Source organism: Corella eumyota, chromosome 7 (genome assembly GCF_963082875.1).
Source record: "Corella eumyota chromosome 7, kaCorEumy4.1, whole genome shotgun sequence".
Lineage (NCBI taxonomy): Eukaryota > Metazoa > Chordata > Ascidiacea > Phlebobranchia > Corellidae > Corella > Corella eumyota.
The window spans coordinates 6233997-6257569 of record NC_137496.1 but is presented as its reverse complement, the minus strand read 5'-3'; the positions used below and the strand labels follow the sequence as shown (position 1 = coordinate 6257569).

The 23573-nt window shown below is 42.2% G+C and overlaps 4 protein-coding genes across 4 annotated transcripts; 1 reads left to right on the top strand and 3 right to left on the bottom strand.

The window, feature by feature from the left end:
- Nucleotides 1-7585: 7585 nt before the first annotated feature.
- LOC145759345 (histone H2B.1-like) lies at nucleotides 7586-7945 on the bottom strand. The gene has a single exon (XM_082573153.1). The coding sequence runs from the start codon at nucleotides 7943-7945 to the stop codon at nucleotides 7586-7588; it is 360 nt and encodes a 119-aa protein (XP_082429279.1).
- Nucleotides 7946-8429: 484 nt separating this feature from the next.
- On the top strand, nucleotides 8430-8813 carry LOC145760493 (histone H2A). The gene has a single exon (XM_082574395.1). It carries the CDS (start codon nucleotides 8430-8432, stop codon nucleotides 8811-8813), a length of 384 nt encoding a protein of 127 aa, XP_082430521.1.
- A 522-nt stretch (nucleotides 8814-9335) lies between these two features.
- Nucleotides 9336-9746, bottom strand: LOC145759344 (histone H3). The gene has a single exon (XM_082573152.1). It carries the CDS (start codon nucleotides 9744-9746, stop codon nucleotides 9336-9338), a length of 411 nt encoding a protein of 136 aa, XP_082429278.1.
- Nucleotides 9747-10066: 320 nt separating this feature from the next.
- Nucleotides 10067-10378, bottom strand: LOC145759347 (histone H4). Its single transcript, XM_082573154.1, has one exon. The coding sequence runs from the start codon at nucleotides 10376-10378 to the stop codon at nucleotides 10067-10069; it is 312 nt and encodes a 103-aa protein (XP_082429280.1).
- Between the last annotated feature and the right edge of the window lie 13195 nt (nucleotides 10379-23573).

Genomic DNA, 23573 nt, shown 5'->3' with positions numbered 1-23573 from the left:
TGGTTTGATTTTTGCGATTATGGGTTGGTTTTAACTGTGGGTTCCAGGTGTTAAGCATATTATACATAAAACGAATGAAAGCAATATAAATTAGAAAAATCATTATATTAAAGTTTAAGGTTACGAGAAATGTTAAAAAGGTACCGTTTGGTTTGCTTGGGGTCCTTCCGGGGTGGAGTCTTGATCGTCGGATGAGGTTGAACATTCTAATGTGAGATTATGTTCATGATGGTATTGTTCTATGGTTCTTCTTTCTTCGTCGGTTATAAATACACAAGAGTCTATGGTTGTTAGTTTTGATGTTGATAGTTGGTGAGATGGTGTAGAATGGTGAAAGAGTGGTCGTTTAGGCGGCGGTCCGGAGGCTTGAGAAGATCCACTGCTGATCATTGATTGCTCAGCTTGGTGTGGTTTTACGGGTTGGTTGTTGTTTTCTTTCACGATTTTTTGTTGTGGTGTGTTGACTTTATTCGATGCTTGTTGTTGGGTGTCTGCATTTTGTGGTACTTTTGGGGTTCTTTGTCCAAAATAGTAAACTGGAAAGTGGTAGCCTTGAATTTTGAAAAATGTAGGGATTTTTACTTGCTTTAGGAGGTCACCGTTTACATAAAAGAAACGTTTTCCTGTAAGGATACCGTTTGGGTCTCGTTGTCTATGCACCTTTGTAACTGGCAGATTGTAAGTTTGTAAAAAAATTTCTATAATCGGTTCATCTGTGTATCGGCCTGGTATATCTTGCACCGTTATGGGTACGAAGTCCTGTTTCCAGAGCTTGCAGTAGCTGACATTTTGCCACGTTTTATTATCAATTAAGTTGTTGACATTGGCTTCCAGTTTTTTAGCATTTTGCCTGTTGTTCATTGTGATAATAGCTAGGCCGTTGAATTTGCAGAATAGACTTTCAAGATGTGTGGGTTCAAATTTTAGGTTTTTAATTTCGTTGATAAGCCAATTTCGAGGTCTCATTTCAGTGAATTTTATCAACACATCTGTTTCGTGGTCACAGACGAATTGGTTTTGGTTTGGAACGGTTGAAGGTTTTGTTGTAATTTGGGCGTAAGTTGGTTGATTGTTGGCGGTTTTTGATGTTGAAGGATAGTTTTCTTCATTATTTTTTGGGGGAGGGGTTTCATTGTTGATGTAGTGGTATTGGGTTTGGTTGTCGTAGGTTTTTTGAGAATGTTTTGTTCTTGGTGGTATTACAGGCCTAGTTGGAGTATGGGTTGGAGTTGGGTTAAGCGGTGAAGTGTTTAGGGTATCTGCTACTGCTTGGTTGTTTTTCGCAGCATTTCTGTTTCTTTTCGCCATTTTGGCAGTGGGGATGTATAATCTGGGTTGAGGGGTCTTCAGAAAAATATACTCCTATTTGTGGTGCTTGTTTTTTTTTCAGAAATTAAGTAGTAATCCAAAGATTCTGTAGAACTCTTTGTTAACTTTCACTGAACTAAGACTGACAGACAAAAATCGGGCAGAACTTCGCGATCTAATTATATGCTGCTTTTCTTCGTCTGTTGGGCTGTCATGTTGTATTTTTTGTTTATTTGCATTACATAAGGGTGATACAAATAAAGAATATTGCGCGTAATTCATAACAAAAAAACAAAAAGGAAAATAACAAGGAGTACGGGTGATGAAAATGAAGAAATACATTAAAGTTCAAAATAACAATAGTAAATGTTCACGGCGTTTACATGCATATAGTTAAAGTGAAAAAATTGAAAACATTGAAAGGATTAGTAAGGAGAAAATAGGTTTATTTTGGCAGTGTTATGTACGTTAATTTTTAGGTTATTGCTGTGTGGTAGTGGTGTTCTGTTGTCTGTATTACTTGTACTAATTCGGCTATTTGGCTAGTGTATATCGGGTATGGCTTATTTGTTTCAAAGTGGAGTCTGGATTGTATGGATTGAATATAGGAAGCGATTAATTTTTTTTGTGAGAAGGTATGTTTTTCATAGACTATTTTATTCCTGTATTGCCAAATTTTATGGTGGAGTGTTGATATTAGTAGTACGTATTGGTCTAGGTTTACTATTGAAATTGTTGAAGGTGGGCTTAAGTTCATATGGTCGGAATTTTGAAATATGTTATGGTCATGTCCAGTGAGTTTTGTAAAAATGTTGTTGGTATAAGTGAGAAGGGGAGAAATTTTGTTGCATTTGTGGAGTAAGTGGATTGACGTTTCATATGCGTTTGTATTGCAGAGAGGGCAGTTTGAATTATTGTCTAGGAGATTGGGTAAGAAAGTTGATCTGGTGGAAAGTACATTTTGAGTAATTTTATAATTTATAGTTTTTAGGTTGTTTGAGAGAATTTTATTGTGTATGTTCGGCCATACAGTGGTGTTGTCTTGTTTAGGTTGGTTGTTCAGGGTTTTGTAAAGTTTTGAGATTGAGTTTAATTGGAGGTGCTTTGGGGTTAATTTGTAATTGTTAATGATGTCGATGTAGTGTTTATAAAGTGGTGTAAGTATGTCGGCGTGTGGAATCGAATTTAGATAAGGCATTTCATACGTTTTGGAGAGGAGGAGTCCGATATTATATTCGATTGTTAAGTCTTGCGGAGATGGAGGAGTACTGTTTTTACGAAAATTAAAGTGGGAGAATATTGGTTTGAGAAAGAAAAGGTCCGAGTAAAACCTTATATTGGGGAAATTGTAGCCCCCGTTAGTTCGAGTAAGTGCCAGGGTTTTCAGCTGTAATTGATTTTGATTTTTAAGGGCGTATCTTAAGATTATGTTGGAGATGGTGATTTGTTTTGTTTTTGGCATTGGGTAGACTGATGCAAAATTTATAATATGTGGCAGGAGCTTTGTTTTGGAAAGTACAGCTTTGTGGTCTAGTGTCGAAAATATTTTTCTTAGACATTTTTCTTCGTCGGATATCTTTTGGCATATGTGGTTCCAATGTTGCGTTATAAATTTAGGTTTTCCAATTGGGATGTTAAGTGGAGTTATTACAGAATTAGTCCAAGTGATATTTTGAGGTAGGTTTATTACAGCAGTGGGCGGGTTGATAAGCAGTGCTTTGGTTTTTTCGTGATTGAGTTTCAGTCCGGAGGCATTTGAAAAAAGTTGAAGAGTTGATAGGGCAGCGTGGATGGACCGGGGGGTGGTAAGGGTCAGGGTTATGTCGTCGGCATACGCGACCGTTTTGATGGTATGTCGGCTTGTAAGTCGTACTCCGATGACATCTTGTTGATGTTGCATGTACAGGAGTAGCGGTTCTAGAGCAAGAGTAAACAAGTGTAGGCTTAGGGGACATCCTTGTCTGACACCGTTTCGAATCGGGACGGGGGATGTTGGATGTTTATTTATGTATATAGTGGAGAAAATGTCTGAGTGTAAAGTGTCGATTAGTTTAATGAATTTTTGAGGAAAATTGAAGTGTTGTAGAGTTTGCGACAGGAAAGAATGACTGATGGAGTCGAAAGCCTTGGCAAAGTCGAGTGAAAGCATGTAGCCTGTTACTTTATTGTAAGACAATTTATGGTAGATGTCTCTCAGTAGCAGGCTTGCACCTACAACTGAGAGGCCTGGTTGAGCAAATTGGGTTCCACTGAGTAAAAATGGTGTTATGAGTTTTATCCGGTTGGCTAATATTTTGTTAAACAATTTAAGGTCTGAATTTAGTAAAGAGATGGGGCGGTAATTTTTTATCTCAGATTTGGAGCTTTTTTTGTGAATAAGGGTAATTTTTCCAGTTTTGAAATTTGCTGGGATTAATCCAGTTTCAAGAAAATGGTTGAACAGTTTTAGCAGAGGTGGAAGCAAGGCTTCCTGTTGGGAGATAAACAATTCGTTAGAAAGACCATCAGGGCCTGGGGCTTTGTTTTTAGTAAGGCTTTTAATTGTTGTCAGAATTTCTGCTTTTGTTATCGGCTTGGTTAAGAGATCTGATTGGTCTGTTGTTAATTGTGGAAATTGTTGGTTGAAAAAGGGGTGGGTGTTTACTAAAGTTGGTGGCTTGTAAATATTTTTATAGTAGTTGAAAGTTATGTCTAGGAGTTCACGGGTTTTTGTAAAGGGCAGAAGATGGTCGTCGTATAGTTCGAGGATTTCCGTGGGCTCGGTTTTTGATTTCAAAAGGGAATATATGTAGCTGTCCGGGGCGTTGGTATATGTTGTGGAAAGTATTGTTTGCAGAATTTTGTTTTTGGTATGAGATCTGTGTAAATTGTACAGTTGTTTTTTAAGGTTGAAATATTTCTGGGTCAATTGTTGATTTAGATTTCCTTGTAAGTTTAATTTTGCCTCTTCAAGTTGTAGTTCTAGTTTATTTCTCATATCGGTAAAATTATTTGAGTGCTTTTTGGCGAATTTGATATTGGCATTTTTTATAAAACTCTTAATTTTAGTCCACGTATTTGTTATTTCTGTTGTGTTGTCGTTCAGGTGTGGTATGGTATGTGATATGTAATGTGTAAAAGATGGGTCCAGATAGATTTTGATGTTATTTCGCCAAGTGCCTTGGCCCTTGTTTGTTTTTTGTGCTGAGCTGAGAGTTAGATCTGCTGTGACAAAATCATGGTCGGAAAGGCAGCATGGTATTATGTTGTGGGATATTGTTTTAATTTGGTTTGATGTATATATTCTATCTATTCTTGATTGACTGGTTAAACTGGTATACGTATATTGTTTTATTTTTGGTTGGAGTTTCCTTAATGCATCAGCTATAGAAAGGGTTTCGCAAAATCGAAAGAACGAATGATTGTTAGTTTTGTTGATAATTGGTGGGTTGAGATCGAGTTTGAAGTTTTCAATGTTATTAAAATCACCAGCTACAATTGTGGGGTATTGCGATGAAACCAGGTGAAAGATAGAGTTAAAATAGTTGGTATTTTCAGTCAAGTTTTTGTAATGACCGGAGCAAGGTGCATAAATGTTGACTATGTGAAAGGTGTGGGTATACGTATCTATATCGATACTTATTGTGCGGCCGTCTGGAGTAAGATTAACGTTTTTGGCTATTAAATTATTTGTGTTTATTAGAATTGCAACGCCCCCACGAGCGATGGTAGATGTGGGGGAGGAGGAGAAAAAGGATTTGCCAGCCTTCCATTCGTTGGACCAGAGCTGTTCAAGATGGTGGTGGGAGTGAGTTTCCTGCAGTAGTATTATGGAATTTTGGGTCTGAGAAAGGCTGGCAAAAAGGGCTTGGCGTTTTACGGGGTCGCCAAGCCCGTTGCAGTTCAAGGAGGTAATTTTTAACATCGACGTCATCCAGGTGTGTATTTAAAAAAGATTATTTTCGATTTATGGAAAGTAGGTAGGTAAGGTTTTGGTAATTTGTTGTTGTGTAAAATTGGGTTTATTTTGTGCCTTTGGTTGTGAAATTTAGCGTTGGTTTGATTTTTGCGATTATGGGTTGGTTTTAACTGTGGGTTCCAGGTGTTAAGCATATTATACATAAAACGAATGAAAGCAATATAAATTAGAAAAATCATTATATTAAAGTTTAAGGTTACGAGAAATGTTAAAAAGGTACCGTTTGGTTTGCTTGGGGTGCTTCCGGGGTGGAGTCTTGATCGTCGGATGAGGTTGAACATTCTAATGTGAGATTATGTTCATGATGGTATTGTTCTATGGTTCTTCTTTCTTCGTCGGTTATAAATACACAAGAGTCTATGGTTGTTAGTTTTGATGTTGATAGTTGGTGAGATGGTGTAGAATGGTGAAAGAGTGGTCGTTTAGGCGGCGGTCCGGAGGCTTGAGAAGATCCACTGCTGATCATTGATTGCTCAGCTTGGTGTGGTTTTACGGGTTGGTTGTTGTTTTCTTTCACGATTTTTTGTTGTGGTGTGTTGACTTTATTCGATGCTTGTTGTTGGGTGTCTGCATTTTGTGGTACTTTTGGGGTTCTTTGTCCAAAATAGTAAACTGGAAAGTGGTAGCCTTGAATTTTGAAAAATGTAGGGATTTTTACTTGCTTTAGGAGGTCACCGTTTACATAAAAGAAACGTTTTCCTGTAAGGATACCGTTTGGGTCTCGTTGTCTATGCACCTTTGTAACTGGCAGATTGTAAGTTTGTAAAAAAATTTCTATAATCGGTTCATCTGTGTATCGGCCTGGTATATCTTGCACCGTTATGGGTACGAAGTCCTGTTTCCAGAGCTTGCAGTAGCTGACATTTTGCCACGTTTTATTATCAATTAAGTTGTTGACATTGGCTTCCAGTTTTTTAGCATTTTGCCTGTTGTTCATTGTGATAATAGCTAGGCCGTTGAATTTGCAGAATAGACTTTCAAGATGTGTGGGTTCAAATTTTAGGTTTTTAATTTCGTTGATAAGCCAATTTCGAGGTCTCATTTCAGTGAATTTTATCAACACATCTGTTTCGTGGTCACAGACGAATTGGTTTTGGTTTGGAACGGTTGAAGGTTTTGTTGTAATTTGGGCGTAAGTTGGTTGATTGTTGGCGGTTTTTGATGTTGAAGGATAGTTTTCTTCATTATTTTTTGGGGGAGGGGTTTCATTGTTGATGTAGTGGTATTGGGTTTGGTTGTCGTAGGTTTTTTGAGAATGTTTTGTTCTTGGTGGTATTACAGGCCTAGTTGGAGTATGGGTTGGAGTTGGGTTAAGCGGTGAAGTGTTTAGGGTATCTGCTACTGCTTGGTTGTTTTTCGCAGCATTTCTGTTTCTTTTCGCCATTTTGGCAGTGGGGATGTATAATCTGGGTTGAGGGGTCTTCAGAAAAATATACTCCTATTTGTGGTGCTTGTTTTTTTTTCAGAAATTAAGTAGTAATCCAAAGATTCTGTAGAACTCTTTGTTAACTTTCACTGAACTAAGACTGACAGACAAAAATCGGGCAGAACTTCGCGATCTAATTATATGCTGCTTTTCTTCGTCTGTTGGGCTGTCATGTTGGTTGGTCTTCGTTCGATTTCGCTTTTCGCTATGAAAGCCCGGCCACTGCTATGACGCGTTATAAATAGCTCGCTGTCGAACCGAAACGAAACGACGCGAACGGAGCGATCGGCCTGGCGGCGGCTTTTGCTGGCGAATCTGTGCTAAGGCGCGAGCACGTTTCTTGCTGCGGCGCGGCCGCGCGACCTCGGACGGAGCTCGGCAGCGGCTCGAAACGAGCGTCTTCGGCCGCCGCAGCCCCCCGTCGCGTCGCCGTGCGCGTGGTGGCCGAGCTTCGCTCGCGGTCGGTCGCCGAACCTCGGCAAAACGCTGCCGGGCCGCGTTTTGGCGAGTTTGCTCGCCTCGTTCGGCCCGTTCGGCGAGCGACGGGCCCGCGCCGCCGCCTTTCGTCGCCTTGGCGCCTCGCAGGAACCGCGGCGCGCCCAAGGGCGCAGGTCTGGCCGTCGTGGGGCGTAGCCGTCCCGTCGTTTTGCGAGCTCGCGCGGCCGCCGAAAGCACTCGAGCGACCGGGGCCCGAGCGAAATTTCGATCTTCTCGCCGCTATTTGCGAACGAGCGAACAACAACAACAACAACTTTGTCTGATAATAAAAATATTAATAAACGTGTTTTTCGATGGGGCCCGCGAACGGGCGTGGTGGCTTTTCTCTTTCGAGCACGAGGGGTGGCTCTGAAAAGAGCCGTTTCGCTGTTTTTTTTTTCGTCGTCGTCGAAAAACTACTTCGAGCTGGTGTATTTGGTCACGGCCTTGGTGCCCTCCGACACGGCGTGCTTGGCCAGTTCGCCGGGCAAGAGCAGTCGCACGGCGGTCTGGATTTCGCGGCTGCTGATCGTGTGCCGCTTGTTGTAGGTTGCCAGGCGCGAGCCCTCGGACGCGATTCGCTCGAAGATGTCGTTCACGAACGAGTTCATGATGCTCATCGCCTTGCTGGAGATGCCGGTGTCGGGGTGCACCTGCTTGAGCACCTTGTAAATGTAGATGCTGAAGCTCTCCTTTCGGCGGGCGCGTCGCTTCTTTTTGTTTTCGGCCGGCGCGGCCTTCTTGACTGCCTTCTTCGTGCCTTTTGATGCTGCCATCGTGTTGTCGCGGTTGTGGTGGGTTTGCGAGCTGAGTGTGGCGGCTGGTCGGCGCGCTCGCTTTTAAAGCCGCCGCTATGCAAATGAGCACTCGAAGCGCCGGCCAATCGCAGGCGCGCGAGCCGTTCGAGCGACTCGGCAACGGCCAATCGGCGTTCCGCCGCCTTCGCCACGGGGGGCTTTCCCTTATGCAAATTGGCCATCGAAACGGGCGCCAATCGCAGTCTAGCGAGTTGCGGCGCTCGCCACGCGATTGGTCGACGCGCGCGCTAACTGCAGCGCATACGAAACAACGGGGGGCTTTCCCTTATGCAAATTGGCCATCGAAACGGGCACCAATCGCAGTCGAGCGAGTTGCGGCGCGCGCCGCGCGATTGGTCGACGACCGGTCGGCGCGCGCAAAACTGCAGCATATATAAAGCGACTCGAGCGGCGACGGCCTCACAGTCTTACTTTGAAGCACCAACCGCAACTACGAATCAACATGTCAGGACGAGGTAAAGGAAACGCCGGAGGCAAAGCGAAGGCAAAGCCGAAGAGCCGCTCGTCGCGCGCGGGCCTGCAGTTCCCCGTCGGCCGCGTGCATCGACTTCTCCGCCAGGGTCACTACTCGGAGCGCGTCGGCGCCGGCGCGCCTGTCTACATGGCCGCCGTGCTCGAGTACTTGAGCGCCGAGGTGTTGGAATTGGCCGGCAACGCCGCGCGAGACAACAAGAAAACCCGAATCATCCCGCGCCACTTGCAGCTGGCCATTCGCAACGACGAGGAACTCAACAAGCTGCTCGGCGGCGTCACGATCGCTCAGGGCGGCGTGCTGCCCAACATCCAGGCCGTGCTTTTGCCCAAAAAGACCTCGAAGAAGGCCTGAGCAACGACGACGGCGCGAACGAAAAAACTCGAAACGGCTCTTTTCAGAGCCACCCGAACAGAATTGCAGAGAGATGCCCGGACTTCGAATGTTTTCGTCGTCATTTTGCGCCGCGCCCTCGTTGCCAATTTTCGGCAAACACACGTGCGCGAACCAACCGCCGCTCCTCGCTGTGTCGCAGCCAGTGGGGGGTTTCCCTCTTTTTTCGCGACCTGCTAGCTTTCTCGAAACGAGGCCGAGAGCGCGAGTCGCTTCGGCGGCAAAAGAACGTCGCGCTGGCCGATCGGCGCGCCTCTTTCTCTCTTGCCTGTCGCAGCCAGTGGGGGGTTTCCCTCTTTTGCCCGACCGGCTAGCTTTCTCGAAACGAGGCCGAGAGCGCGGGTCGCTTCGGCGGCAAAAGAACGTCGCACGGCCGGTCGGCCAATCGCGCGGCGCCGGCCGACGTTACTCGGAACTCTTTCTTGTTGAACGGGTGGCTCTGAAAAGAGCCGTTTGTGTGGTGCGGCACGCTGCTGCGTTCGCCTAGGCCCTCTCGCCTCGAATTCGCCTGGCCAGCTGGATGTCTTTCGGCATGATGGTCACGCGCTTGGCGTGGATCGCGCACAAGTTGGTGTCCTCGAACAGACCGACGAGGTAAGCTTCGCTGGCCTCCTGCAGGGCCATCACGGCGCTGCCCTGAAAGCGGAGGTCGGTCTTGAAGTCCTGCGCGATTTCGCGCACGAGTCGCTGGAAGGGCAGCTTGCGAATGAGCAGCTCGGTCGACTTCTGGTAACGCCTGATCTCGCGCAGCGCGACTGTCCCCGGTCGATAACGGTGGGGCTTCTTGACGCCGCCCGTGGCCGGCGCACTTTTGCGGGCGGCCTTGGTGGCGAGCTGCTTGCGAGGCGCCTTGCCTCCTGTCGACTTTCGAGCTGTCTGCTTGGTTCTTGCCATTTCTTTGCTTTTTGCTTGGTCTGCTTGTTTACTGCGACGACGTTCCACTGAAACTGATGTCGTCGCTCGGTTCGAAGCGCCTTTTATACTGCCACTGCGTCGCTTGCCGTTGGTCGAAGAATTGGCGCGCCGGCGCGCGGCCAATGAGCGCGCTCCGCTGAGCGCCAATGAAACGGCGCCGAGCGAGGCCGGGAAGGCGAGTCGATTCGGCGGCGAAAAAAACATCGCCCGGCGTGCCGGTCTAAGTAACTCTCTCTTGCGTTAAACGGGTGGCCCTGAAAAGGGCCGATTGTGTTGCTGTCGCCTGCGTGGCCCGCCGCCTAACCGCCGAAGCCGTACAGCGTTCGCCCTTGGCGCTTCAAAGCGTAGACGACGTCGAGCGCGGTTACGGTCTTCCGTTTTGCATGTTCGGTGTAGGTGACCGCGTCGCGAATCACGTTCTCGAGAAAGACCTTGAGCACGCCGCGAGTCTCTTCGTAGATAAGGCCGGAGATTCGTTTGACGCCGCCCCGTCGAGCGAGACGCCTGATCGCGGGCTTCGTGATACCCTGGATGTTGTCGCGCAGAACCTTGCGATGTCGTTTCGCGCCCCCCTTTCCCAAGCCTTTTCCGCCTTTGCCTCGTCCTGACATGTTGCTGATAAGTGAGTGAGTTGTTGTTGCTGCTTCGCTGTCCGCTGAAGAATGTGCTCGACTTCGGCCGGCGCGCGCCTTTATACGGGCCGAGTCGGACGCGAGCGAAACGCGAAAGCGCGCTTTGGCGCATTTTCACCGCCGCGACCAATCGGCGTGCAGCGCGCGCACCCCGCTCGTTTCGTGCTTCGCCGCGGGGCGCCGAACGTCGAAGGGCGGTCGATCGCGAGCGACGCCGCCCGGCCACCTGCCGGCTTCGTAATTACCCCGACCCCGGGAATCTCTCTCGACTGAAACAACGGGTGGCCCTGAAAAGAGCCGTTGTGTGAGGGCGCGCCAGACGGGCGCAACGCCGCGCCGGCTACTTCTTGCTGGCCTTTTTCGCCGTCGTCGACTTTTTCGCGGCGACCTTCTTCACGGCGGGCTTCTTCGGCTTCGGCTTGGCGGCCGCGAGCTTCTTGGCCGCCGTCGTGGCCTTTTTCGCGGCGGGCTTCTTGGCTGCCTTTTTCGGCGTGGCCTTCTTCGAGGCGGCGGGCGCCGACTTCTTGGCCGTCTCCCGCTTGTTTTTGGACGGCGTGCCGGTCTTCTTCTGGCCGGCCGCGGGCTTCTTCTTCTTCGCTGCTGCGGCGGCGGCCGGCTTTTTAGCGGCGGCGGCGGCGGGCTTCTTCTTCTTCTCGGCGACGGGAAGCTTGAAAGAGCCGGACGCGCCCGTGCCCTTGGTCTGCGCGAGAGTCTTGTCGGCGGTCATTCGCTTGACGGCGGCGGTGACGTTGCGGCTGGCCGTGCCGTCCTTTACGTCGTAGTTGCTCCGTATGTAGCTGACGATGGCCTGGCGAGACGTGCCGCGTTTGTTCTTGGTCGCGGCCACGGCGGCGGCGACCATGACCCGGTAGGTGGGGTGCGCCGGCGGCGCGGCCTTCGGCGTCTTCTTGGCTTTGCCGGCGGACTGTTGCTGTTGCTGTTGGGCTGTCATGTTGTATTTTTTGTTTATTTGCATTACATAAGGGTGATACAAATAAAGAATATTGCGCGTAATTCATAACAAAAAAAACAAAAAGGAAAATAACAAGGAGTACGGGTGATGAAAATGGAGAAATACATTAAAGTTCAAAATAACAATAGTAAATGTTCACGGCGTTTACATGCATATAGTTAAAGTAAAAAATTGAAAACATTGAAAGGATTAGTAAGGAGAAAATAGGTTTATTTTGGCAGTGTTATGTACGTTAATTTTTAGGTTATTGCTGTGTGGTAGTGGTGTTCTGTTGTCTGTATTACTTGTACTAATTCGGCTATTTGGCTAATGTATATCGGGTATGGCTTATTTGTTTCAAAGTGGAGTCTGGATTGTATGGATTGAATATAGGAAGCGATTAATTTTTTTTGTGAGAAGGTATGTTTTTCATAGACTATTTTATTCCTGTATTGCCAAATTTTATGGTGGAGTGTTGATATTAGTAGTACGTATTGGTCTAGGTTTACTATTGAAATTGTTGAAGGTGGGCTTAAGTTCATATGGTCGGAATTTTGAAATATGTTATGGTCATGTCCAGTGAGTTTTGTAAAAATGTTGTTGGTATAAGTGAGCAGGGGAGAAATTTTGTTGCATTTGTGGAGTAAGTGGATTGACGTTTCATATGCGTTTGTATTGCAGAGAGGGCAGTTTGAATTATTGTCTAGGAGATTGGGTAAGAAAGTTGATCTGGTGGAAAGTACATTTTGAGTAATTTTATAATTTATAGTTTTTAGGTTGTTTGAGAGAATGTTATTGTGTATGTTCGGCCATACAGTGGTGTTGTCTTGTTTAGGTTGGTTGTTCAGGGTTTTGTAAAGTTTTGAGATTGAGTTTAATTGGAGGTGCTTTGGGGTTAATTTGTAATTGTTAATGATGTCGATGTAGTGTTTATAAAGTGGTGTAAGTATGTCGGCGTGTGGAATCGAATTTAGGTAAGGCATTTCATACGTTTTGGAGAGGAGGAGTCCGATATTATATTCGATTGTTAAGTCTTGCGGAGATGGAGGAGTACTGTTTTTACGAAAATTAAAGTGGGAGAATATTGGTTTGAGAAAGAAAAGGTCCGAGTAAAGCCTTATATTGGGGAAATTGTAGCCCCCGTTAGTTCGAGTAAGTGCCAGGGTTTCCAGCTGTAATTGATTTTGATTTTTAAGGGCGTATCTTAAGATTATGTTGGAGATGGTGATTTGTTTTGTTTTTGGCATTGGGTAGACTGATGCAAAATTTATAATATGTGGCAGGAGCTTTGTTTTGGAAAGTACAGCTTTGTGGTCTAGTGTCGAAAATATTTTTCTTAGACATTTTTCTTCGTCGGATATCTTTTGGCATATGTGGTTCCAATGTTGCGTTATAAATTTAGGTTTTCCAATTGGGATGTTAAGTGGAGTTATTACAGAATTAGTCCAAGTGATATTTTGAGGTAGGTTTATTACAGCAGTGGGTGGGTTGATAAGCAGTGCTTTGGTTTTTTCGTGATTGAGTTTCAGTCCGGAGGCATTTGAGAAAAGTTGAAGAGTTGATAGGGCAGCGTGGATGGACCGGGGGGTGGTAAGGGTCAGGGTTATGTCGTCGGCATACGCGACCGTTTTGATGGTATGTCGGCTTGTAAGTCGTACTCCGATGACATCTTGTTGATGTTGCATGTACAGGAGTAGCGGTTCTAGAGCAAGAGTAAACAAGTGTAGGCTTAGGGGACATCCTTGTCTGACACCGTTTCGAATCGGGACGGGGGATGTTGGATGTTTATTTATGTATATAGTGGAGAAAATGTCTGAGTGTAAAGTGTCGATTAGTTTAATGAATTTTTGAGGAAAATTGAAGTGTTGTAGAGTTTGCGACAGGAAAGAATGACTGATGGAGTCGAAAGCCTTGGCAAAGTCGAGTGAAAGCATGTAGCCTGTTACTTTATTGTAAGACAATTTATGGTAGATGTCTCTCAGTAGCAGGCTTGCACCTACAACTGAGAGGCCTGGTTGAGCAAATTGGGTTCCACTGAGTAAAAATGGTGTTATGAGTTTTATCCGGTTGGCTAATATTTTGTTAAACAATTTAAGGTCTGAATTTAGTAAAGAGATGGGGCGGTAATTTTTTATCTCAGATTTGGAGCTTTTTTTGTGAATAAGGGTAATTTTTCCAGTTTTGAAATTTGCTGGGATTAATCCAGTTTCAAGAAAATGGTTGAACAGTTTTAGCAGAGGTGGAAGCAAGGCTTCCTGTTGGGAGATAAACAATTCGTTAGAAAGACCATCAGGGCCTGGGGCTTTGTTTTTAGTAAGGCTTTTAATTGTTGTCAGAATTTCTGCTTTTGTTATCGGCTTGGTTAAGAGATCTGATTGGTCTGTTGTTAATTGTGGAAATTGTTGGTTAAAAAAGGGGTGGGTGTTAACTAAAGTTGGTGGCTTGTAAATATTTTTATAGTAGTTGAAAGTTATGTCTAGGAGTTCACGGGTTTTTGTAACGGGCAGAAGATGGTCGTCGTATAGTTCGAGGATTTCCGTGGGCTCGGTTTTTGATTTCAAAAGGGAATATATGTAGCTGTCCGGGGCGTTGGTATATGTTGTGGAAAGTATTGTTTGCAGAATTTTGTTTTTGGTATGAGATCTGTGTAAATTGTACAGTTGTTTTTTAAGGTTGAAATATTTCTGGGTCAATTGTTGATTTAGATTTCCTTGTAAGTTTAATTTTGCCTCTTCAAGTTGTAGTTCTAGTTTATTTCTCATATCGGTAAAATTATTTGAGTGCTTTTTGGCGAATTTGATATTGGCATTTTTTATAAAACTCTTAATTTTAGTCCACGTATTTGTTATTTCTGTTGTGTTGTCGTTCAGGTGTGGTATGGTATGTGATATGTAATGTGTAAAAGATGGGTCCAGATAGATTTTGATGTTATTTCGCCAAGTGCCTTGGCCCTTGTTTGTTTTTTGTGCTGAGCTGAGAGTTAGATCTGCTGTGACAAAATCATGGTCGGAAAGGCAGCATGGTATTATGTTGTGGGATATTGTTTTAATTTGGTTTGATGTATATATTCTATCTATTCTTGATTGACTGGTTAAACTGGTATACGTATATTGTTTTATTTTTGGTTGGAGTTTCCTTAATGCATCAGCTATAGAAAGGGTTTCGCAAAATCGAAAGAACGAATGATTGTTAGTTTTGTTGATAATTGGTGGGTTGAGATCGAGTTTGAAGTTTTCAATGTTATTAAAATCACCAGCTACAATTGTGGGGTATTGCGATGAAACCAGGTGAAAGATAGAGTTAAAATAGTTGGTATTTTCAGTCAAGTTTTTGTAATGACCGGAGCAAGGTGCATAAATGTTGACTATGTGAAAGGTGTGGGTATACGTATCTATATCGATACTTATTGTGCGGCCGTCTGGAGTAAGATTAACGTTTTTGGCTATTAAATTATTTGTGTTTATTAGAATTGCAACGCCCCCACGAGCGATGGTAGATGTGGGGGAGGAGGAGAAAAAGGATTTGCCAGCCTTCCATTCGTTGGACCAGAGCTGTTCAAGATGGTGGTGGGAGTGAGTTTCCTGCAGTAGTATTATGGAATTTTGGGTCTGAGAAAGGCTGGCAAAGAGGGCTTGGCGTTTTACGGGGTCGCCAAGCCCGTTGCAGTTCAAGGAGGTAATTTTTAACATCGACGTCATCCAGGTGTGTATTTAAAAAAGATTATTTTCGATTTATGGAAAGTAGGTAGGTAAGGTTTTGGTAATTTGTTGTTGTGTAAAATTGGGTTTATTTTGTGCCTTTGGTTGTGAAATTTAGCGTTGGTTTGATTTTTGCGATTATGGGTTGGTTTTAACTGTGGGTTCCAGGTGTTAAGCATATTATACATAAAACGAATGAAAGCAATATAAATTAGAAAAATCATTATATTAAAGTTTAAGGTTACGAGAAATGTTAAAAAGGTACCGTTTGGTTTGCTTGGGGTCCTTCCGGGGTGGAGTCTTGATCGTCGGATGAGGTTGAACATTCTAATGTGAGATTATGTTCATGATGGTATTGTTCTATGGTTCTTCTTTCTTCGTCGGTTATAAATACACAAGAGTCTATGGTTGTTAGTTTTGATGTTGATAGTTGGTGAGATGGTGTAGAATGGTGAAAGAGTGGTCGTTTAGGCGGCGGTCCGGAGGCTTGAGAAGATCCACTGCTGATCATTGATTGCTCAGCTTGGTGTGGTTTTACGGGTTGGTTGTTGTTTTCTTTCACGATTTTTTGTTGTGGTGTGTTGACTTTATTCGATGCTTGTTGTTGGGTGTCTGCATTTTGTGGTACTTTTGGGGTTCTTTGTCCAAAATAGTAAACTGGAAAGTGGTAGCCTTGAATTTTGAAAAATGTAGGGATTTTTACTTGCTTTAGGAGGTCACCGTTTACATAAAAGAAACGTTTTCCTGTAAGGATACCGTTTGGGTCTCGTTGTCTATGCACCTTTGTAACTGGCAGATTGTAAGTTTGTAAAAAAATTTCTATAATCGGTTCATCTGTGTATCGGCCTGGTATATCTTGCACCGTTATGGGTACGAAGTCCTGTTTCCAGGAGCTTGCAGTAGCTGACATTTTGCCACGTTTTATTATCAATTAAGTTGTTGACATTGGCTTCCAGTTTTTTAGCATTTTGCCTGTTGTTCATTGTGATAATAGCTAGGCCGTTGAATTTGCAGAATAGACTTTCAAGATGTGTGGGTTCAAATTTTAGGTTTTTAATTTCGTTGATAAGCCAATTTCGAGGTCTCATTTCAGTGAATTTTATCAACACATCTGTTTCGTGGTCACAGACGAATTGGTTTTGGTTTGGAACGGTTGAAGGTTTTGTTGTAATTTGGGCGTAAGTTGGTTGATTGTTGGCGGTTTTTGATGTTGAAGGATAGTTTTCTTCATTATTTTTTGGGGGAGGGGTTTCATTGTTGATGTAGTGGTATTGGGTTTGGTTGTCGTAGGTTTTTTGAGAATGTTTTGTTCTTGGTGGTATTACAGGCCTAGTTGGAGTATGGGTTGGAGTTGGGTTAAGCGGTGAAGTGTTTAGGGTATCTGCTACTGCTTGGTTGTTTTTCGCAGCATTTCTGTTTCTTTTCGCCATTTTGGCAGTGGGGATGTATAATCTGGGTTGAGGGGTCTTCAGAAAAATATACTCCTATTTGTGGTGCTTGTTTTTTTTCAGAAATTAAGTAGTAATCCAAAGATTCTGTAGAACTCTTTGTTAACTTTCACTGAACTAAGACTGACAGACAAAAATCGGGCAGAACTTCGCGATCTAATTATATGCTGCTTTTCTTCGTCTGTTGGGCTGTCATGTTGTATTTTTTGTTTATTTGCATTACATAAGGGTGATACAAATAAAGAATATTGCGCGTAATTCATAACAAAAAAAACAAAAAGGAAAATAACAAGGAGTACGGGTGATGAAAATGGAGAAATACATTAAAGTTCAAAATAACAATAGTAAATGTTCACGGCGTTTACATGCATATAGTTAAAGTAAAAAATTGAAAACATTGAAAGGATTAGTAAGGAGAAAATAGGTTTATTTTGGCAGTGTTATGTACGTTAATTTTTAGGTTATTGCTGTGTGGTAGTGGTGTTCTGTTGTCTGTATTACTTGTACTAATTCGGCTATTTGGCTAATGTATATCGGGTATGGCTTATTTGTTTCAAAGTGGAGTCTGGATTGTATGGATTGAATATAGGAAGCGATTAATTTTTTTTGTGAGAAGGTATGTTTTTCATAGACTATTTTATTCCTGTATTGCCAAATTTTATGGTGGAGTGTTGATATTAGTAGTACGTATTGGTCTAGGTTTACTATTGAAATTGTTGAAGGTGGGCTTAAGTTCATATGGTCGGAATTTTGAAATATGTTATGGTCATGTCCAGTGAGTTTTGTAAAAATGTTGTTGGTATAAGTGAGCAGGGGAGAAATTTTGTTGCATTTGTGGAGTAAGTGGATTGACGTTTCATATGCGTTTGTATTGCAGAGAGGGCAGTTTGAATTATTGTCTAGGAGATTGGGTAAGAAAGTTGATCTGGTGGAAAGTACATTTTGAGTAATTTTATAATTTATAGTTTTTAGGTTGTTTGAGAGAATGTTATTGTGTATGTTCGGCCATACAGTGGTGTTGTCTTGTTTAGGTTGGTTGTTCAGGGTTTTGTAAAGTTTTGAGATTGAGTTTAATTGGAGGTGCTTTGGGGTTAATTTGTAATTGTTAATGATGTCGATGTAGTGTTTATAAAGTGGTGTAAGTATGTCGGCGTGTGGAATCGAATTTAGGTAAGGCATTTCATACGTTTTGGAGAGGAGGAGTCCGATATTATATTCGATTGTTAAGTCTTGCGGAGATGGAGGAGTACTGTTTTTACGAAAATTAAAGTGGGAGAATATTGGTTTGAGAAAGAAAAGGTCCGAGTAAAGCCTTATATTGGGGAAATTGTAGCCCCCGTTAGTTCGAGTAAGTGCCAGGGTTTCCAGCTGTAATTGATTTTGATTTTTAAGGGCGTATCTTAAGATTATGTTGGAGATGGTGATTTGTTTTGTTTTTGGCATTGGGTAGACTGATGCAAAATTTATAATATGTGGCAGGAGCTTTGTTTTGGAAAGTACAGCTTTGTGGTCTAGTGTCGAAAATATTTTTCTTAGACATTTTTCTTCGTCGGATATCTTTTGGCATATGTGGTTCCAATGTTGCGTTATAAATTTAGGTTTTCCAATTGGGATGTTAAGTGGAGTTATTACAGAATTAGTCCAAGTGATATTTTGAGGTAGGTTTATTACAGCAGTGGGTGGGTTGATAAGCAGTGCTTTGGTTTTTTCGTGATTGAGTTTCAGTCCGGAGGCATTTGAGAAAAGTTGAAGAGTTGATAGGGCAGCGTGGATGGACCGGGGGGTGGTAAGGGTCAGGGTTATGTCGTCGGCATACGCGACCGTTTTGATGGTATGTCGGCTTGTAAGTCGTACTCCGATGACATCTTGTTGATGTTGCATGTACAGGAGTAGCGGTTCTAGAGCAAGAGTAAACAAGTGTAGGCTTAGGGGACATCCTTGTCTGACACCGTTTCGAATCGGGACGGGGGATGTTGGATGTTTATTTATGTATATAGTGGAGAAAATGTCTGAGTGTAAAGTGTCGATTAGTTTAATGAATTTTTGAGGAAAATTGAAGTGTTGTGGAGCTTGCGACAGGAAAGAATGACTGATGGAGTCGAAAGCCTTGGCAAAGTCGAGTGAAAGCATGTAGCCTGTTACTTTATTGTAAGACAATTTATGGTAGATGTCTCTCAGTAGCAGGCTTGCACCTACAACTGAGAGGCCTGGTTGAGCAAATTGGGTTCCACTGAGTAAAAATGGTGTTATGAGTTTTATCCGGTTGGCTAATATTTTGTTAAACAATTTAAGGTCTGAATTTAGTAAAGAGATGGGGCGGTAATTTTTTATCTCAGATTTGGAGCTTTTTTTGTGAATAAGGGTAATTTTTCCAGTTTTGAAATTTGCTGGGATTAATCCAGTTTCAAGAAAATGGTTGAACAGTTTTAGCAGAGGTGGAAGCAAGGCTTCCTGTTGGGAGATAAACAATTCGTTAGAAAGACCATCAGGGCCTGGGGCTTTGTTTTTAGTAAGGCTTTTAATTGTTGTCAGAATTTCTGCTTTTGTTATCGGCTTGGTTAAGAGATCTGATTGGTCTGTTGTTAATTGTGGAAATTGTTGGTTGAAAAAGGGGTGGGTGTTTACTAAAGTTGGTGGCTTGTAAATATTTTTATAGTAGTTGAAAGTTATGTCTAGGAGTTCACGGGTTTTTGTAACGGGCAGAAGATGGTCGTCGTATAGTTCGAGGATTTCCGTGGGCTCGGTTTTTGATTTCAAAAGGGAATATATGTAGCTGTCCGGGGCGTTGGTATATGTTGTGGAAAGTATTGTTTGCAGAATTTTGTTTTTGGTATGAGATCTGTGTAAATTGTACAGTTGTTTTTTAAGGTTGAAATATTTCTGGGTCAATTGTTGATTTAGATTTCCTTGTAAGTTTAATTTTGCCTCTTCAAGTTGTAGTTCTAGTTTATTTCTCATATCGGTAAAATTATTTGAGTGCTTTTTGGCGAATTTGATATTGGCATTTTTTATAAAACTCTTAATTTTAGTCCACGTATTTGTTATTTCTGTTGTGTTGTCGTTCAGGTGTGGTATGGTATGTGATATGTAATGTGTAAAAGATGGGTCCAGATAGATTTTGATGTTATTTCGCCAAGTGCCTTGGCCCTTGTTTGTTTTTTGTGCTGAGCTGAGAGTTAGATCTGCTGTGACAAAATCATGGTCGGAAAGGCAGCATGGTATTATGTTGTGGGATATTGTTTTAATTTGGTTTGATGTATATATTCTATCTATTCTTGATTGACTGGTTAAACTGGTATACGTATATTGTTTTATTTTTGGTTGGAGTTTCCTTAATGCATCAGCTATAGAAAGGGTTTCGCAAAATCGAAAGAACGAATGATTGTTAGTTTTGTTGATAATTGGTGGGTTGAGATCGAGTTTGAAGTTTTCAATGTTATTAAAATCACCAGCTACAATTGTGGGGTATTGCGATGAAACCAGGTGAAAGATAGAGTTAAAATAGTTGGTATTTTCAGTCAAGTTTTTGTAATGACCGGAGCAAGGTGCATAAATGTTGACTATGTGAAAGGTGTGGGTATACGTATCTATATCGATACTTATTGTGCGGCCGTCTGGAGTAAGATTAACGTTTTTGGCTATTAAATTATTTGTGTTTATTAGAATTGCAACGCCCCCACGAGCGATGGTAGATGTGGGGGAGGAGGAGAAAAAGGATTTGCCAGCCTTCCATTCGTTGGACCAGAGCTGTTCAAGATGGTGGTGGGAGTGAGTTTCCTGCAGTAGTATTATGGAATTTTGGGTCTGAGAAAGGCTGGCAAAGAGGGCTTGGCGTTTTACGGGGTCGCCAAGCCCGTTGCAGTTCAAGGAGGTAATTTTTAACATCGACGTCATCCAGGTGTGTATTTAAAAAAGATTATTTTCGATTTATGGAAAGTAGGTAGGTAAGGTTTTGGTAATTTGTTGTTGTGTAAAATTGGGTTTATTTTGTGCCTTTGGTTGTGAAATTTAGCGTTGGTTTGATTTTTGCGATTATGGGTTGGTTTTAACTGTGGGTTCCAGGTGTTAAGCATATTATACATAAAACGAATGAAAGCAATATAAATTAGAAAAATCATTATATTAAAGTTTAAGGTTACGAGAAATGTTAAAAAGGTACCGTTTGGTTTGCTTGGGGTCCTTCCGGGGTGGAGTCTTGATCGTCGGATGAGGTTGAACATTCTAATGTGAGATTATGTTCATGATGGTATTGTTCTATGGTTCTTCTTTCTTCGTCGGTTATAAATACACAAGAGTCTATGGTTGTTAGTTTTGATGTTGATAGTTGGTGAGATGGTGTAGAATGGTGAAAGAGTGGTCGTTTAGGCGGCGGTCCGGAGGCTTGAGAAGATCCACTGCTGATCATTGATTGCTCAGCTTGGTGTGGTTTTACGGGTTGGTTGTTGTTTTCTTTCACGATTTTTTGTTGTGGTGTGTTGACTTTATTCGATGCTTGTTGTTGGGTGTCTGCATTTTGTGGTACTTTTGGGGTTCTTTGTCCAAAATAGTAAACTGGAAAGTGGTAGCCTTGAATTTTGAAAAATGTAGGGATTTTTACTTGCTTTAGGAGGTCACCGTTTACATAAAAGAAACGTTTTCCTGTAAGGATACCGTTTGGGTCTCGTTGTCTATGCACCTTTGTAACTGGCAGATTGTAAGTTTGTAAAAAAATTTCTATAATCGGTTCATCTGTGTATCGGCCTGGTATATCTTGCACCGTTATGGGTACGAAGTCCTGTTTCCAGGAGCTTGCAGTAGCTGACATTTTGCCACGTTTTATTATCAATTAAGTTGTTGACATTGGCTTCCAGTTTTTTAGCATTTTGCCTGTTGTTCATTGTGATAATAGCTAGGCCGTTGAATTTGCAGAATAGACTTTCAAGATGTGTGGGTTCAAATTTTAGGTTTTTAATTTCGTTGATAAGCCAATTTCGAGGTCTCATTTCAGTGAATTTTATCAACACATCTGTTTCGTGGTCACAGACGAATTGGTTTTGGTTTGGAACGGTTGAAGGTTTTGTTGTAATTTGGGCGTAAGTTGGTTGATTGTTGGCGGTTTTTGATGTTGAAGGATAGTTTTCTTCATTATTTTTTGGGGGAGGGGTTTCATTGTTGATGTAGTGGTATTGGGTTTGGTTGTCGTAGGTTTTTTGAGAATGTTTTGTTCTTGGTGGTATTACAGGCCTAGTTGGAGTATGGGTTGGAGTTGGGTTAAGCGGTGAAGTGTTTAGGGTATCTGCTACTGCTTGGTTGTTTTTCGCAGCATTTCTGTTTCTTTTCGCCATTTTGGCAGTGGGGATGTATAATCTGGGTTGAGGGGTCTTCAGAAAAATATACTCCTATTTGTGGTGCTTGTTTTTTTTCAGAAATTAAGTAGTAATCCAAAGATTCTGTAGAACTCTTTGTTAACTTTCACTGAACTAAGACTGACAGACAAAAATCGGGCAGAACTTCGCGATCTAATTATATGCTGCTTTTCTTCGTCTGTTGGGCTGTCATGTTGTATTTTTTGTTTATTTGCATTACATAAGGGTGATACAAATAAAGAATATTGCGCGTAATTCATAACAAAAAAAACAAAAAGGAAAATAACAAGGAGTACGGGTGATGAAAATGGAGAAATACATTAAAGTTCAAAATAACAATAGTAAATGTTCACGGCGTTTACATGCATATAGTTAAAGTAAAAAATTGAAAACATTGAAAGGATTAGTAAGGAGAAAATAGGTTTATTTTGGCAGTGTTATGTACGTTAATTTTTAGGTTATTGCTGTGTGGTAGTGGTGTTCTGTTGTCTGTATTACTTGTACTAATTCGGCTATTTGGCTAATGTATATCGGGTATGGCTTATTTGTTTCAAAGTGGAGTCTGGATTGTATGGATTGAATATAGGAAGCGATTAATTTTTTTTGTGAGAAGGTATGTTTTTCATAGACTATTTTATTCCTGTATTGCCAAATTTTATGGTGGAGTGTTGATATTAGTAGTACGTATTGGTCTAGGTTTACTATTGAAATTGTTGAAGGTGGGCTTAAGTTCATATGGTCGGAATTTTGAAATATGTTATGGTCATGTCCAGTGAGTTTTGTAAAAATGTTGTTGGTATAAGTGAGCAGGGGAGAAATTTTGTTGCATTTGTGGAGTAAGTGGATTGACGTTTCATATGCGTTTGTATTGCAGAGAGGGCAGTTTGAATTATTGTCTAGGAGATTGGGTAAGAAAGTTGATCTGGTGGAAAGTACATTTTGAGTAATTTTATAATTTATAGTTTTTAGGTTGTTTGAGAGAATGTTATTGTGTATGTTCGGCCATACAGTGGTGTTGTCTTGTTTAGGTTGGTTGTTCAGGGTTTTGTAAAGTTTTGAGATTGAGTTTAATTGGAGGTGCTTTGGGGTTAATTTGTAATTGTTAATGATGTCGATGTAGTGTTTATAAAGTGGTGTAAGTATGTCGGCGTGTGGAATCGAATTTAGGTAAGGCATTTCATACGTTTTGGAGAGGAGGAGTCCGATATTATATTCGATTGTTAAGTCTTGCGGAGATGGAGGAGTACTGTTTTTACGAAAATTAAAGTGGGAGAATATTGGTTTGAGAAAGAAAAGGTCCGAGTAAAGCCTTATATTGGGGAAATTGTAGCCCCCGTTAGTTCGAGTAAGTGCCAGGGTTTCCAGCTGTAATTGATTTTGATTTTTAAGGGCGTATCTTAAGATTATGTTGGAGATGGTGATTTGTTTTGTTTTTGGCATTGGGTAGACTGATGCAAAATTTATAATATGTGGCAGGAGCTTTGTTTTGGAAAGTACAGCTTTGTGGTCTAGTGTCGAAAATATTTTTCTTAGACATTTTTCTTCGTCGGATATCTTTTGGCATATGTGGTTCCAATGTTGCGTTATAAATTTAGGTTTTCCAATTGGGATGTTAAGTGGAGTTATTACAGAATTAGTCCAAGTGATATTTTGAGGTAGGTTTATTACAGCAGTGGGTGGGTTGATAAGCAGTGCTTTGGTTTTTTCGTGATTGAGTTTCAGTCCGGAGGC